The sequence below is a fragment of the Erinaceus europaeus genome, chromosome 4 (genome assembly GCF_950295315.1).
Source record: "Erinaceus europaeus chromosome 4, mEriEur2.1, whole genome shotgun sequence".
NCBI lineage: Eukaryota > Metazoa > Chordata > Mammalia > Eulipotyphla > Erinaceidae > Erinaceus > Erinaceus europaeus.
The window spans coordinates 65,977,196-65,992,446 of NC_080165.1; the positions used below are offsets into that span (position 1 = coordinate 65,977,196).

At 50.1% G+C, this 15,251-nt stretch overlaps 2 protein-coding genes across 3 annotated transcripts in view; one reads left to right on the plus strand and one right to left on the minus strand.

Moving 5' to 3' along the window:
- FRS3 (fibroblast growth factor receptor substrate 3) overlaps positions 1–5,001 on the minus strand; it is a 10,837-nt gene extending 5,836 nt beyond the window's left edge. Inside the window, exons 1-3 of the mRNA XM_060190762.1 lie at positions 4,871–5,001; positions 3,218–3,361; positions 352–440 (exon numbers count right to left, since the gene is read on the minus strand). Coding sequence (XP_060046745.1) covers positions 352–417 — 66 coding nt within the window. The 5' untranslated portion in view covers positions 418–440; positions 3,218–3,361; positions 4,871–5,001. The remainder of the gene's footprint in view (positions 1–351; positions 441–3,217; positions 3,362–4,870) is intronic.
- Positions 5,002–7,760: 2,759 nt separating this feature from the next.
- Positions 7,761–14,352, plus strand: PRICKLE4 (prickle planar cell polarity protein 4). 2 transcript variants are annotated; one of them, XM_060189818.1, is made up of 7 exons: positions 7,761–7,851; positions 9,864–10,030; positions 12,089–12,223; positions 12,524–12,727; positions 13,372–13,576; positions 13,694–13,836; positions 14,007–14,352. In XM_060189818.1, exons 2-7 carry the CDS (start codon positions 9,899–9,901, stop codon positions 14,211–14,213), a joined length of 1,026 nt encoding a protein of 341 aa, XP_060045801.1. In that variant the 5' UTR covers positions 7,761–7,851; positions 9,864–9,898; the 3' UTR covers positions 14,214–14,352. The 2 variants fall into 2 exon arrangements, with proteins under 2 accessions (XP_060045801.1, XP_060045802.1); XM_060189819.1 differs by having other exon boundaries at positions 13,697–13,836.
- The last annotated feature ends 899 nt before the right edge of the window (positions 14,353–15,251 follow it).

The following is a 15,251-nucleotide window of genomic DNA, read 5'->3' on the forward strand; positions in this document are numbered from 1 at the left end:
TTAAGTGCACGTGGCACAAAGCACAAAGACCGGCAAAAGGATCCCGGTTCAAGCCCCGAGCTCCCCACCTGCAGGGGAGTCGCTTCACAGGCGGTGAAGCAGGTCTGCAGGTGTCTATCTTTCTCTCCCCCTCTGTCTTCTCCTCCTCTCTCCATTTCTCTCTGTCCTATCCAACAATGCCATCAATAACAACAACAATAATAACTACAACAAAATAAATAAGTAAGTATTTTTAAAAAAGATGAAGAACCTCAGTCTGTCATTTTCCCTTCTCATGGGAGGCTCTGGCATCTCGACAGGCGATGGCTTGAGCCCAGGAGGCTATGCTGTGAATTCGGGAGAGGAGAGTACCTTGAACTTGGTGGGGTGGTTGTCTGGGACGCTGTCTCTATTCAGGCAGCTGCAGCAGCTCCCCATGGTGTCAGAGCAGCCAATTCACCCTATAGGGAAAAACATAATGGATAAGGAGGTCATGGAAGTCAGCTTCAAAAAGCACTGCTCTAGAAAATTCCAGCAGGACCCACTGGGATCACCTACTCTGTCCAAGGGATTGTATGACAGCCCCTCCCTCTAGGAGCCCACACTTCAATTAATGGACAAGTGAAGATGTGTTCTAGACTAATATTCAAGAGGGACAGAGAGAGGTCGCATCTGACATAGACCTTGCATAACAAGTGATATTACAACTGAAGTAATGATAGAGAAGTCTGGGCAGCAGAAAAAGCTTGGGTAAACTGGCAGCAGAAGTGGCTCAGTGGTAGAAGATAGGTTGGGAGTTTGATCCTCAGTATTGTGTATACTGAAATCAAGGAAGGAGGGGAGGGAAGAAGGAAGGAATAAATGAACAAACTAGGGACCCAGTAGAGGTGATTTATATCAGAAGGGTTTGCCTTTGCCCTCATTCCAGATCAGCACAGAAGTTGTAACTTAGGACACACATAGCCTGGAGCTAACTAGATATCTCTTTATTTTCACCTCTCCCTTACACAATATCCAAGTCTCTTCCTTTTCTATTGCCCCCTTCCCTCTCAATTTCTCTCTGTCCCTACCAAAAAGAAAAAGATTTAAAAAGAAAGAAAGAAAGAAAATTATGGCCACAGGGAGCTGTGGATTCATGGTGCAGGCACCAAGTCCCAGGGATACCTGGTGGCAAAAATAAAATTTGTGGCCCAGGAGGTGGCACAGAAGCTACAGCATTAGACATTCAAGCATAAAGTCTCAAAATTCAATCCCCGGCAGCACATGTGCCAAAGTGACGCTCTGTCTTTCTTTCATTCTCCTTCCCGCTCCAGTAAATAAATATGTATAGAATAATAAATAAATAAGTACTGGAGCTGAGTCATGGCACACCCAGTTGAGTACACATGCCACCATGTTCAAAGATCTGGGTTCAAGCCCCTGTCCTCATGTGGGGGTGGAGGGGCTTCACAAGCAGTGAGGCAGTGCTGCAAGCCCCCAGGTGCTCTTCCCTCTTTCTCGCTCTGTTTCTACCCTAGTTTCTTTCTGTCTCTATCAAGGAAAAAAGGGACCACGGGGAACAATGGATTTGCCATGCAGGTACTGGGACCCAACACTGGTGGCAAATAAATAAATACAAATCAGTAAGTCAAACAGGGTTTGCTTCCTTTGTTCAACGGGGAGACATGAGGCCTTACTCTCTGGCTTTCCTGCACTCCCGATTTGTCTCCCCGCCCCCCTTCACAGTACTTGATTATATGTCACATTAATCAGGTCTGTGTCCAGGCTGGAAGGATCCCACCAGGCTTCACTGGCTTGGAGTATCAAGCAAATGCATGGACCAAATCCCAACCAGAAATGAAAAGGTTGTAGTTCCCTGCATGAAATGAGCCATAAGATTAACTATGTCAGGGCTGGGAGGGAGGTGGCACACTAGGTTGAGTGTACGTTACTGGGTTGTTAGAAAATTTCTAACATATTCAGAAAAGCCGTAACATATTTTTCAATGCAAAAATGCATCATGACTTTTCTGATAACTCAATACAATACAATATGCAAGGTTTAAGCCCCCAGTCCCCAGCTGTAGGGGAAAAAATTTCAAGAGTGATGAAGCAGTGCTACAGGTGTTTCTCTGTGTTTCCCCCTCACCATCTCCCCTTTCCCTCTCAATTTTTCTGTCTCTATCAAGTCAATTAATTAATTAAAAATTGGGGGGTAGGGGCAGATAGCACAATGGTTATGCAATGAGACTGTCATGCCAGAGGTTCCAAAGTCCCAGGGTCAATCCCTCACACCACCATAAGCCAGAGCTGATCAGTGCTCTATTAAAGATAGAAAGAAAGAGAGAGAGAAAGAAAGAAAGAAAGAAAAGAAATTTAAAGATAGATATGCTGGAAGACAGAGGAGGACTTAGTGGGGTTTGAATTGTTACGTGCGTAACTGAGAAATGTTATACATGCACAAACTATTATATTTTATTTTACTGCTGACTATAAACCATTAATTCCCCAATAAAGAAATTTTAAAATAAATAAACATGTTGTAAAGGAAAAAAAAAAAAGATATGCTTCTAGAACTCCCAGTGAAGGTGTGTAACTTTTGAGTAATTCTGACCTGCACCCTCTATACCTCCTAATTTTGGATGCTCAAAAAAAAAAAAAAAGGTTCTTTTATACAGTTTTTTTTATAAACATGGTAATTCAGTTTTATTTATTTATTTCCTTTTGTTGCCTTTGTTGTTTTACTGTTGTAGTTATTATTGTTGTCGTTGTTGGATAGGACAGAGAGGACAGAATGGAGAGAGGAGGGGAAGACAGAGAGGGGGAGAGAAAGACAGACACATACAGACCTGCTTCACTGCTTGTGAAGTGACTCCCCTGCAGGTGGGGAGCCAGGGGCTCAAACCAGGATCCTTACACTGATCCTTTCACTTTGCACCACCTGCGCTTAACCCGCTGTGCTACCGCCCGACTCCCTTTTTTTTTTTTTCCCTTTTGTTGCCCTTGTTTTTCATTGTTGTTGTAGTTATTATTGATGTTGTTAGATAGGACAGTGAGAAATGGAGAGAGGAGGGGAAGACAGAGAGGGGGAGAGAAAGATAGACACCTACAGACCTGCTTCACCGCTTGTGAAGCAACCCCCCTGCAAGTGAGGAGCCAGGGGCTAGAACCGGGGTCCTTACTCCGGTCCTTGCGCTTTGCACCTGGTGCGCTTAACCTGCTGCGCTACCACCCAACTCCCTCTTTTATACGGTTCTTACCTCACCCAGGCCATTGGGGAGCTGACCATGGGAGAGGCATGGGGAAGGATCTCCCACTTTATTCTCCCTGTTGCTGGTGGAGCATCGTGACAAGCAGTCTGCAGAGTAGTCACCTGGATCTCTCTGGAATACACTAGGGCTCACCTGGGCATTGGAGACAGAAACCACAGGTTAATGGAAAAACTTCCATCCTCACCCCACAAGTGTTAATGAAACTGACCTGCTGTAAGTCGGTTCCAGGTCTTAATGGGACAGAAATACCAATCACAAATTCCAAAGCCTTGAGAGGGAGCAATTCCATCAACATTAATGATTCTGAGGCAATGCATGATATTAAGTGCCTCAAGAGCCTATCTGAATCCTGTTACAACACCAAAAGCACCTAACCTTTGCAGAGAACTTTGATTCTACAAAGTACTTTCTCATAAAGACATAGAAATATTGGATTTAAGATTCAGGAAACCAATATACTCTTTGGTTTCACTGATAACAAAATGTACGGTGCATGTGGTGTGTGTGCGTGCGTGTGTATGTGTGTGTGTATGGCTGCCAAGTTCATTGCCCCACCCCCAAGGTCTTAATTTTGAAGAAAAACACCAGGAGATTGTGAAGCTTTCAAAAGTAAATCCCCCAAAGAAGAAAGTACATAGGACAAACATCACTAAGGCTCTATTAAACACGTTTGAAAGCTTGATTTTTCTAGTCTCCAAGCTTTCTGAAAGGCCTACCATAAATTCCATCATCCAACCAAAAATCCAGGGATCTGAGTCCCAGATGGATGAGTCCACAAGCCAGGCCCATGGAGACACCTGAAATCCCACCCTCCTGCCGTGGGCAAATAGTGTTATTTCCCATGCTTCTTAGGCTCTGCACCCTGGAATGCTCCCAGATGAAGAACACTCCCCACCCCCAGCCCCAGCCCCACCCCTTGTTCTGGGTGATTCTCTGGCTGAGGGAGGTGTGCACAGCCTACAACCAGGCAGCTGGGAACAGTGGGCCTTGAGCCTGGGGGTGAAAGCAAGAACTATACGGTGCAAGATGGGGAAGGGGAAGGTTGCACCTTTTCCAGTGTCTGCCTACTTTTTATCTGTACAGACCATGACAGCTGAAAGGGGGGAGGGCAGATGGAAGGGGTCCATTTGGCAGGACTGTAGGGGGCCTTTGGTCGGGAATAGGTAGGTAGAGGGGCTTATGGAGGCTGGAAATGCGAGTAGGCTCAGAGGGACCGTGGGCAAGTTTTTTTAAATTCGGGCACAGTGCAAAGAGGACGAGGGTGTGAGGGATGAGAGGCATTTCAGGATGGCAGGGCGTTTAGAGGCACCCAGGAGGGGACACTACCTCTGTGGCATTGGCAGTGGGGTTCGCGGGATGAGTGGGCTGAGGGACCTGCGAGGGTGTGTCCAGGGAGTGGGCGCAGGACTGGCGCTGCAGGGGCGAGAAGAAAATCTGGGGGGCAGGGCTGTCAGGGGAGTTTGCAGACCCCGGGGAGGGCTGGGAGGAAGTCGAGGCCGTGCGCCATCCCCGGATCCCAGCCTCCAGCCCGGCACTCCTTCGCCCTCCCGCCCGGGGCTTCCTCAGGAGGGAGCAGAGACTGCGGCGTGGCGCGGCCTCGGTGGAGCAGCCTGGTCCCCGTCCCGCCGCGCCCCGACTCACATCGCCCCGCGGCCCGGGCGGCGCCGGGCCCCCCGCTCCCGGGTCCCGCTGCAGCAGCAGCCGCCGCCCGCCCCGAGCTAAGGCCTCCCCGCCCCACCCCGCCCCGCGGCCGTGAGTTCGGAGGTCACAGGCAGCACCAACGAGACGCTGCGGGCGGGCAGACCCGTTCGGGGGCGACCGGCGCGCGGCCTAGAAGGTCCCTTTGGAGGACTTTGCAGAGGAGCAGGGAGCATGCGCAGACGCCAGAGGGCGCTCGGGACCTAAAGCCGAGCGCGCCTAGAAGGGCGGAGTTTGGATGACGGCTTATGCTGGTGGGCGGGGCCTTGACTGGGGGCGGGGTTTTATCGGGGCGGGGCTAGGGACCAGAGGTTTATCCTACGGGAACCTGAAAGCCGACAGGAATAGTCAGAGAAAAAAAAGGTGACGTGGACTCTGAACTGACTGAAGAGAGAAGTGCAGAGCCTGACATCCCAGAAAAGGCTTAAAGGACTTGGGAAGGGACGGGGCCCCTGGGGGATAGGGTGAAGGAATTAGTGGGAAACACACGAAGAGGCGGGGCCAGGCCAGAGGGGGCTTCTGCGCAGAATTGCAGGCTCCTAGAAGCTCTAGCTAGAGGCTCCTGGTCACAGTGCCCAAGCCGGAGGAGTAAGGGGACAGTGGAGCTTGCCCACTTTTTTTTTTTTAAGAAAGGATTAATTAACAAAACCATAGGGTAGGAGGGGTACAACTCCACACAATTCCCACCGCCCAATCTCCATATCCCACCCCCTCCCCCGATAGTTTTCCCATTCTCTATCCCTCTGGGAGCATGGACCCAGGGTCACTTTTTTTTTTTTAATTTTTAATTTTTAAATATTTATTTTCCCCTTTTTTGCCCTTGTTTTTATTGTTGTAGTTATTATTGTTGTTATTGATGTTGTCGTTAGCTAGGACAGAGAGAAATGGAGAGAGGAGGGGAAGACAGAGAGGGGAGAGAAAGACTCCTGTAGACCTGCTTCACCGCCTGTGAAGCGACTCACTCCCCTGCAGGTGGGGAGCCGGGGGCTCAAACCGGAATCCTTCACCGTCCTTGTGCTTTGTACCACTTGCGCTTACCCCGCTGCTACCCCACTGCCGCCTGTCCACTTTCCACCTGTTCCCGTCCCACCAATGCGGTCCTTCAGTCTTCAGGTCCAGGCTCCTCCCTGTGAGCCAGTTCCTGAGGTCTGGTGTGGGAACTGGGTGAGCCGCTTGAAGGCTGGGCCTGTCACCATGCACAGCAAGGGTCAGACCCCAGCGCAGTCCTGTCCTCTCCTCTCTGGAGCCCCAGCAGACTCAGGGGACCAGAGACACTCCCTCCTCCTTACTGGCCAGGAAAACCTTTCCATGCCTTTACCTCTCCCGTCCACTGTGTCCCTCAGGCTCGGCCTTTCAGGAAAAGTGGGTTAGGAACACAGAGCTTTTGAGCCCTGCACCTGCACCTCCGTGGGAGAAGGGCGGTTCAGCCTTGGTGCTTATCTGAGGAGAAGGGAAAGGGGAGCTCTGCAAGGAATCTAGCATGTTAATAAGATGGGGTACCAGACTTCCCTGGACAGATGACCCCACCAATGTGTTCTGGAGCTCCGCTTCCCCAGAGCCCCACCCTACTAGGGAAAGAGAGGCAGACTGGGAGTATGGACCGACCTGTCAACGCCCATGTTCAGCGGGGAAGCAATTACAGAAGCCAGACCTTCTACCTTCTGCAACCCACAATGACCTTGGGTCCATGCTCCCAGAGGGATAGAGAATGGGAAAGCTATCAGGGGAGGGGATGGGATTCAGAGGTCTGGCGGTGGGAACTGTGTGGAGTTGTACTCCTCATATCCTATGGTTTTGTTCCTATGGTTTTGTTAATGTCTCCTTTTTTAAACAAATTTTAAAAAATAAAATAATAATAAAAAATAAAATAAAAATAATAAGATGGGGTACAGTCTGAAATGGAAATAGGGGTGGGATTGAAGTGTGAGGTCTGAATAGGAAAATAGTACCAAGGGCCAGGTGGTGGCGCCCCTGGTTAAGCATACACATTACAGTGTGAAAGGACCTGGGTTCAAGCTCCTGGCCCCCACCCACAGGGGGAAGCTTCATGGCTTCATGAGTGGTGAAGAAGGACTGCAGGTGTCTCGCTGTCTCTTTCCCTACCTAGCTCCCCCCCTTCTCAATTCCTCTCTGTCTCTATCCAATAATAAATAAAAAGTTTTTAATTTTTTAAAGATTTTATTTATTAATGAGAAATATAGGAGGAGAAAGAGCTAGACATCACTGGCACATGTGCTGCTGAGGATTGAACTCAGGACCTCATGCTTGAGAGTCTGATGCTTTATCCACTGCGCCACCTCCCGGACCACAATAAAAAGTTTTTAAAAAAGAAAAGGAAAACAGTTCAATTTTTTTTTAAAAAAAAAAAAAAAAGGGGAAACAGCCAGTGGTTTAGTAACAGACTTTCATGCCTGAGGTTCCCAGGTCCCAGGTTCAATTCCCTGCATCAGCACAAGCCAAAGCTGAGCAGTGCACTGGTAATAAATAAATAGGGAGCATTGCTTCTCTGTGGAACAGTTTCTTGCAAATGAAGATTATCCCAGGAAAAGGGTGCAAAGCCACCTCTGGGGCCCCAGATATGTCCCCCTTGCTATGCCCAGCCCCTACCCAAGCACTTCTTGCTGCCTGGAGCAGGGGCAGTGCTGTAAAGGAAAGTGACTCTTCTTGGCCCTGGGTGAGAGCAGCCCACCCTGGCTACTTTCCACAGGAAACCTGATCTGAGAGACAGAACAGGAAGGAAGAGATGGGTGTGGTGCCAGGAAGCAGAGGTGGGCAGTACAGGACACGGGCTGGGGAGGGGCAGGGGCCTGGGAATGGATTTAACTATATAGTCCAAACCCTGCTCTCAGAATTACAGAGGCCAGGAACTTGGTGATGACCTGCCTGTACCCAGCTGTTGTCAGAATCCATCCCAGCTCTCTAAGGTAACCTCCTCCTCCAACTCCCCTTAACCTCCTAAAATCACCTCAGGCAAGATAGTCAATCTACTTGTTTCAGCTGTCAAGTGGGAAAATACAAGTTCCTTCATAGGTTATATTGTGCAAAATGCTAGGCTAATGTCTAGGCATAGAGTAAACATTAGCAGACAAGTCTGGGTTCTTTTTCTTCCTAGAGTGTTGTGTTTATCTGCCTAGAACCCTGACCCCATCCTACCCATTTCATTACTTTTAATTTTTGTTTCTTTTAGAGACAGAGAGGTAGATAGGCTGAGAGTGAAACAGACCACAGCACCAAAGCTTCAATGCAGTGGGGACAAGGTTTGAACCAGGGCCTCTCGAATGGCAAAGCAGAACACTATCTAAGTGAGCTACTTCACCTCCCCCCATTTCATTATTGTCTCACCTGACTCCCAACAGCAGTGGGCACTTTTTCCCATCCCCACGATACTGTGGACATACCAAGGCTCTCTGCAGGAGAGCTGAAGAGAAACATTTATAAATGTCCAATGAAACTGCTGTGAAAATATAGAAGCATGCAGGTTTCCTCTGTCTTTGAGGAGATTATAGATGAAAAAATTGAGAGAGACATAGGGAGTAAAGAAAAAAAAAAATCAGAGCTAAACTGGTGGGGGAGGCACTAACTACTTACTTCTGGAATTCAGAGAAAAGAGGGCTGGTATTGTCTGGAGAGTGGGAGAGGCCTCCCTTGTGAAACAGTCCTTTAACCTGGTCGAAGAATATAGCCTGAAAAGTGATTCATGCTTATGGAATGAGGACGAAGCAGTTCACTAGGATGCTGAGTACATATGAAACAGTGGGAATTAAGTCTGGGGAAGTGGGGGGGGAAAGGGCTCATCAGAAAGACTGGAGGCAACCGGCATAAGGATCCTGGTTCCAGCCCTCCGCTCCCCACCTGCAGGGGAGTCGATTCACAGGTGGTGAAGCAGGTCTGCAGGTGTCTCTCTTTCTCTCCCCCTCAGTCTTCCCCTCCTCTCTCCATCTCTCTCTGTCCTATCTAACAATGATGACAACAATAATAACTACAACAATAAAACAACAAGGGCAACAAAAGGGAAGAAATAAATATATTTTTAAAAAAGAAAGACTGGAGGCCAGCAAATAGCTCACTTGTATAATGAACATCTTTGCCATGTTTCTGACCCCAGGTTGAGTTTGGCCCCCACTACACTGAAGGAAACTGTGATGTCTGTCTCCCTCTCTCTCTACCTACATATCTATCTATCTATCTCTTGTCTTCCTTCTCTGTCCATTAAACAAAACAACCAGCCAGAAAGGCACTGTGGGCCTCCTCTTCCCTTTGTCCTCCTCTGGCAAGACCCCGGGAGTCTGAACTTTAGAAAACCTGGAATTAAAGTCTAGTTTCAAGAGCTGACTCTATTTGTTGCATGCCCTTGGGGCATATCCCCTATGCCACTGATAACAACTTGGCCATCTGTAAATTGGGGACAATGATAATTGTTGGGAGGACTGAATGAGACAAATGCCTGCAAAGCACTCAGCACTGCCAATGGTCCAATAAATGTGACTTCCTCTGACTCTTTTCTTTTCCTTCCTTCTTTTTTTTTTTTTTTTTACAAAGTATTATTTGTGGGGGCTGAGCAATGGTGCACCCAATTAAGTGCAGAGGTTCGAGCCCCTGCTCCCATCTACAGGAGGGAGTTTCACAAGTGGTGAAGCGGGTCTGCAGGCGTCTCTTGTTCTCTTTCCCTCCCTACCTCCCTTCCCCTCTCAATTTCTCTCTGTCCTGTCAAATAAAATAGAAAGAACAAAATGGAAAAATGACTGCCAGCAGTGGTGGGTTCACAGTCCTGGCACCGAGCCCCAGTGGCAGTAAAAAATTAATTTAAAAAGCATTATTTGCTAAATTATATTTATTTAAACCAGAGTACTGCTCAGCTCTTGCTGGGGATTGAAGCTGGAAGTTTAGGGCTTCAGGCAATAAAGTCATTTGCATAACCACTATGCTATCTCCCCAGCCCTCTGACTGCTTTCTGGACAGACTTTGACACCCATGTCAGTTCTGAAATCCTGCTGGCCCCATGGCGGGGAAAGATTCATCCCCTGGCTACCAGATCCACCAGCCATCTCAGACAGTGGTGCAGGCCACCTGCCAGAGGCGGACTCTGAGGATATCTCAGCTCAGGTAGTTGGAGCCCTGCTCTTTCCTCCCCGAGACTTCCATCCTTTGACCCTCCTCCCATTTCTGCCAACTGAGAGGGTAGTTAGCCTCTGTGCCCAACCTCTGGTGGCCTTTTCTTTTAGGACATGTAAGTTCAATCTGAACCATCTTCACGTGCATGTATATATGCCCTCTCCCGGGTTGGGGGCGGGTGTTGTTAAGTCATATCCTAGGAACCCTGGCCAGAAGGAATGAAGGAGATAATAATCAGGTAAAAGAAGGGAAACTGGGGTGTGTGTGTGTGAGTGTGTGTGTGGAGAGTGAGGTGTATGATCTCCTCAACCTTTCTCAATCAGTCCACAAATGTAAGATTGGCTCAGCTGTCCTGATCTTAAAAGAGGAGCCTCCAAGTGGAGGTGGCTGGCTTGGAAATGCATCTAGCTTAGAGAAGAGGTGATACTCTTCTCTAAGAGAAGAGGAAAGAAAGGGAAAGGAGAAAGGAGCCCAGCTGCCCACCTCCCCTTTTGCTCTGCTTCCTCTGGATGCTGAAGTTCTGACCTTAGGCTTTCCAGGTCTAGACACCAATGGAGCCCCCAACTGGCCTGGGCTTCAGACTCTCCTGCAGCAGCTCCCTCCACAAGACAGTGATGTGGGTCCCCTGTCTCTTGTCTCCCTTGATCTACTCACTGTGGGAATAATCTTAATCTGGGAGTTAGGAGATGTGGAGTTGAGGTCTAAATATGCCCCAAATTGGGGAAGCTGTCCTTCCCTCCCAACTCAAATTTTCCTGTCCACATGATGAGAACAGTAAGATCTCTCAGCCCACCACAGTGCTTGGTTGAAGAACAAATGAGAAAATGGATATGAATGACTTTTTGTTGTTATTACTGAGGCTTCACTTCAGGTTGGCTTTGTAGACAGAAACACACATACACACACACACACACACACACACACACAGAGAGAGAGAGAGAGAGAGAGAGAGAGGGAGAGAGAATAGCACTGAAGCTTCCCTAATGCTGTAAGGCTCTTGTGTGGTGAAACAAGAGCTGGTTTATCATGCCCATGGCAAAGCCCGCACCCTCCCAGGAGAGTTATCTGGCTGGCCCCCACAAATGGCTTTTTTTTTCTTTCCTTTTTTTAACAAATGGCTTTTTAAAAATAGATTTTAGGTATTTATTTTAATGAGAGAAGTACAGAAAGATACAAAGAGAGGGCAAATACTGTTCAACTCTGGCTTATGGTGGTGTTGGGGATTGAACCTGAGACCTCAGAGCCTGACATGGAAGTCTACTGCATAACCAGTATGCTGTCTCCCCAGCCTCCGTTAATGACTTCTGCAAGTGAGAATGGAGTGTACCAACTATGATTGTTAAGTGTTTATTGAGGCCCTGTGTGTTCTAGCCAAAAGGTTTACAATTCAGTTGGGCAGGAAAGGCTGGAGACTATGGAACGCACAGGAAAACACAACAGAAGGTGACAGTGAGCTATAGATCATTGGAAGCAAGGACCTAAATGACAGACCTAAGTGCTGGGGGGGCAGTCAGGACCTGAGTGGCCATTCCTGGGCAGAAGCGATCCTGAGAGGGGCCTTTAGCTCATTCTCTACTCCTTTTTTTTGCCTCCATGGTTATTGCTGGGGCTCGGTGCCTGCACTATGAATCCACTGCTCCTGGCAGCCATTTTTCCCCCTTTTGTTGCCCTTGTTGTTTTACCGTTGTTGTTATTGCTATCACTGTTGTTGGGTAGGACAGAGAGAAATGGAGAGAGGAGGGGAAGACAGAGAGGAGGAGAGAACGATAGACACCTGCAGACCTGCTTCACCGCTTGTGAAGTGACCCCCTGCAGGTGTGGAACCGGGGGCTCCTTATGCGGGTCCTTGAGCTTTGCGCCATGTGTGCTTAACCCGCTGCACTACCGCCTGCCCCCTCACTCTCTCCTCAGTGCCCTTCTGTGCTATTTTCTCCCACACCTCCCTGAGGCTCTATAGACTCTTCCCATTCAGTCTTCTCTTTCCAGTGAACACCAGCCTTGTCTACAGGGGTTCTCCTCAGAGAACCTGAGAGGGGACTGTTTCTGCAGGAGCCTTACTGCCTGGTCCTGGGGGAGGAGGAGCTGGCTGAGCTGAGGCTCTTCTGTGCTCAGAGGAGGCAGGAAGCTTTGGGACAGGGGCTGATCCACGTGGTACCTCCTAAGCATCAGCACACTTGTGAGAAGGTATAGTCTTCGGCCTTTCTCCACTTTGTCCCCTCACATCTGCAGAAGGAGCTAGCTTCTGGGACTCTGGTGAGGGATATGGGGGGGTGGGGATGGAGAGTGGCAATATGGCACACTACAAGGAATCAGGAAGCCAAGTTTGAGGGTCCTTGGTGGGGCCAGTGGAGGTAGGCTTCCCAGGGTTCAAGGCAGGAGGTGCAAGTAGGGATGACGTGGTTGGTTGGTTCAGGGTTGGTTTAAAAGAACCAGGAGGGAAGCAAGAGGGTGATGTCACCTGTGACCAGCCCAGCAAACCCTCAGTGTAGGGAGCCACTGAAGCCAGGGGAGCACGGAGTGTTTGCAGCCCACGCAGGAAAGCAGCGCTGCTGGCACCTAGCTTGCTTTGCCTGCCAAGCGTGTGGTCAGGCCCTGATCAGCCTCATCTACTTCTACCATGACGGGCATCTCTACTGCAGCAGGCATCACGCAGAACTGCTGAGACCTCGCTGCCCAGCTTGTGATCAGGTACCTCCCAGAGGGGTAGTACTGGGGGGCTGGGGGTCCCATGTAACAAACCATCTTCCTGGAAACAGGCTTTTTCAGTGCTGGGGAGCAGGATAGCAACAACTGGACACCAGGCTGGTCTCCAGTGTGTTCCCTTTTCTGATGTGAGCTTAGGACATGTGGGATCATTGTCTTTGTGGCCTCCCCTACTGTTGAGTCCCCCCACATTTTTTTACACTGATAATTTCTCTGGAGCAGCAACTCTTGAATTCAGACGTTCATTTCAGTAAGCCAGGTCCCCAATGCTGTCTCTGACCAAGTGAGAAACTCACTTAGTGGCAGCATAAAAGACTTGGCAAAATCTGGGTTGGGAATCCAAATGACCCAGGTCATACTTGAGGCTATGCCACATGCTAGCTGGGGGACCCCAAGCTCAGTCTACCAACCCTCCCTAACTTCGAGAGTTATGAAGCAGACCAAATGGGAATGTCTGTAGATGTGCTTTAGGGTGAACTGGGTCTCAGGTCTGGTTACTGGAGGAATGAATAAGTGAATAAGTGGATAGATGGATGGATGGATCAATGAATGAATGAATGAATGAATGAATGAATGAATGAATGAATGAATGAATGAATAAATGAGTTGTCCCCCTCTCCCTCGCCCAGCTGATCTTCTCCCCTCGCTGCACTGAGGCAGAGGGGCGGTGCTGGCACGAGAACCACTTCTGCTGCCAGGACTGCGCCGGGCCCTTGGGCGGGGGCCGGTATGCCCTACCGGGAGGCGGCCCCTGCTGCCCCAGCTGTTTTGAGAGTCGCTATTCGGATGCCGCCTCGAGCCCCGACCTAACAGCGGCAGGGAGGGCTTCTCTCGGTAAGGGAGGAGCAGGTGCAGACCTAAGGGGAGGGGGCAGCGGCTCGGGCTGGCTGAGCAGGGGGATCTTCCGGGCTGGGACCCTCGCCCCAGCCCCACGCCGTCCCGTCCCTCCAGCAGCGCCCCCCCTCAGCCCCCAGACCCGAGCTTGGGGTCCCGCAGCTCTCACCGCGCGTCCCTGGCTGGAGCGCTCCGAGGGCCTCCCGAGCCCACCCAGCGCGGCGGTCAGGGCTGCGGCGCCGGACGGGTTCCTGGGCTGGGTACGCGGCCGCCCTCTGGTGGGCGGAGGCGGCGCGGAGTTGGGGAGCCCCGCAGAGGACCCGGGGGCGGGGCGGGAGGCTGGACCCCACCCAGGACGGGCTTCAGTGGTCGCTCCGCCCCGGAGAGATGGGGGCTCTTGGCTCTGATGTGGGCGTTTCTGATCCTCCAGGGGCAGTGGAGGCGGGGCTCGGCGGAGACGCAGAAGGGAACAGCGCCCAGCGGTGCGCCGAGGCCGGCCCCCCCGCACCGCTACTTTCCGCTGCTGCCAGCTCCGACCCGCAGAGCCAGAGGCGGCTGCCTGGATCCAGCCCGGAGCAGGAGTGTCCAGCCGGGGATAAGGCCGAGTCACCCGAAGAGCAGCAGCAGGACGCCCTGAATGCGCCCCATGACCCCAAGGAGGACACCTCCTGTCCCACCTGCTCTTCTTCTTCTGATTCGGAACCCGAGGGCTTTTTCTTAGGCCAGCAGCTTCCTCAGTTCTGGAGGACCCCCGGGAGCCTTCCAGCTGGGGACAGAGACACTACTAGGAAGAATTGTACCATTTGCTAGTGGCACAGCCTAGAGAAAGGGGTGATGGTGATGGTGGTGGTGGGTGGATTGCAGTTTGAAAGAAGGGAGATAGAGGTTTACCCTTTCCTATAAAGATCCTAGGTGCACGCCTGGCAGAAGTAGTGAGATGACAAAGTTGGTAATATACCCACCTCGGTATTCACTTTCTGTTATTTCAAAAGAAAACTAAAGAGGGGAGGGAGTAGATAGCATAATGGTTATGCAAAGAGACTCGCGTGCCTGAGGCCCAAAGTCTCAGGCTCAGTCCCCTGCACCACCATAAAACCAGACCTGAGCAGTGCTCTGGTAAATAAATAAGTAAATAAAAATATTCATTACATATTATCGTTTCACACGAGGCAGAAAAGAGCCAGAGCACCACTCTGGTACATGCGGTGTCAGGGGTGAAACCTGGAAACTCAGACATGAAAGTCTGATGTTCTACCAATTTGACTAGTCTCTTTTTTATGACTTTTGATGGTGACTTGAAGAACCCTATGCCTCAACTTTAGGACGCCCTGCTCAGCTAGTCCCTACCCACATTCTCCCTATTAGGACAGCATCCTACCCTGAAAAGTCTTCTTCTTAACTACTTTATCTTAAAATAAACTTATTTATTGGGGGTCGGGCGGTAGCGCAGCAGGTTAAGTACACGTGGCACAAAGTGCAAGGACCGGCGTAAGGATCCTGGTTCGAGACTCCGGCTCCCCACCTGCAAGGGAGTCGCTTCACAGGCGGTGAAGCAGGTCTGCAGGTGTCTATCTTTCTCTCCTCCTGTCTTCCCCTCCTCTCTCCATTTCTCTCTGTCCTATCCAATAACGAACGACATCAACAACAATAATAACTACAACAAGGCTACAACAAC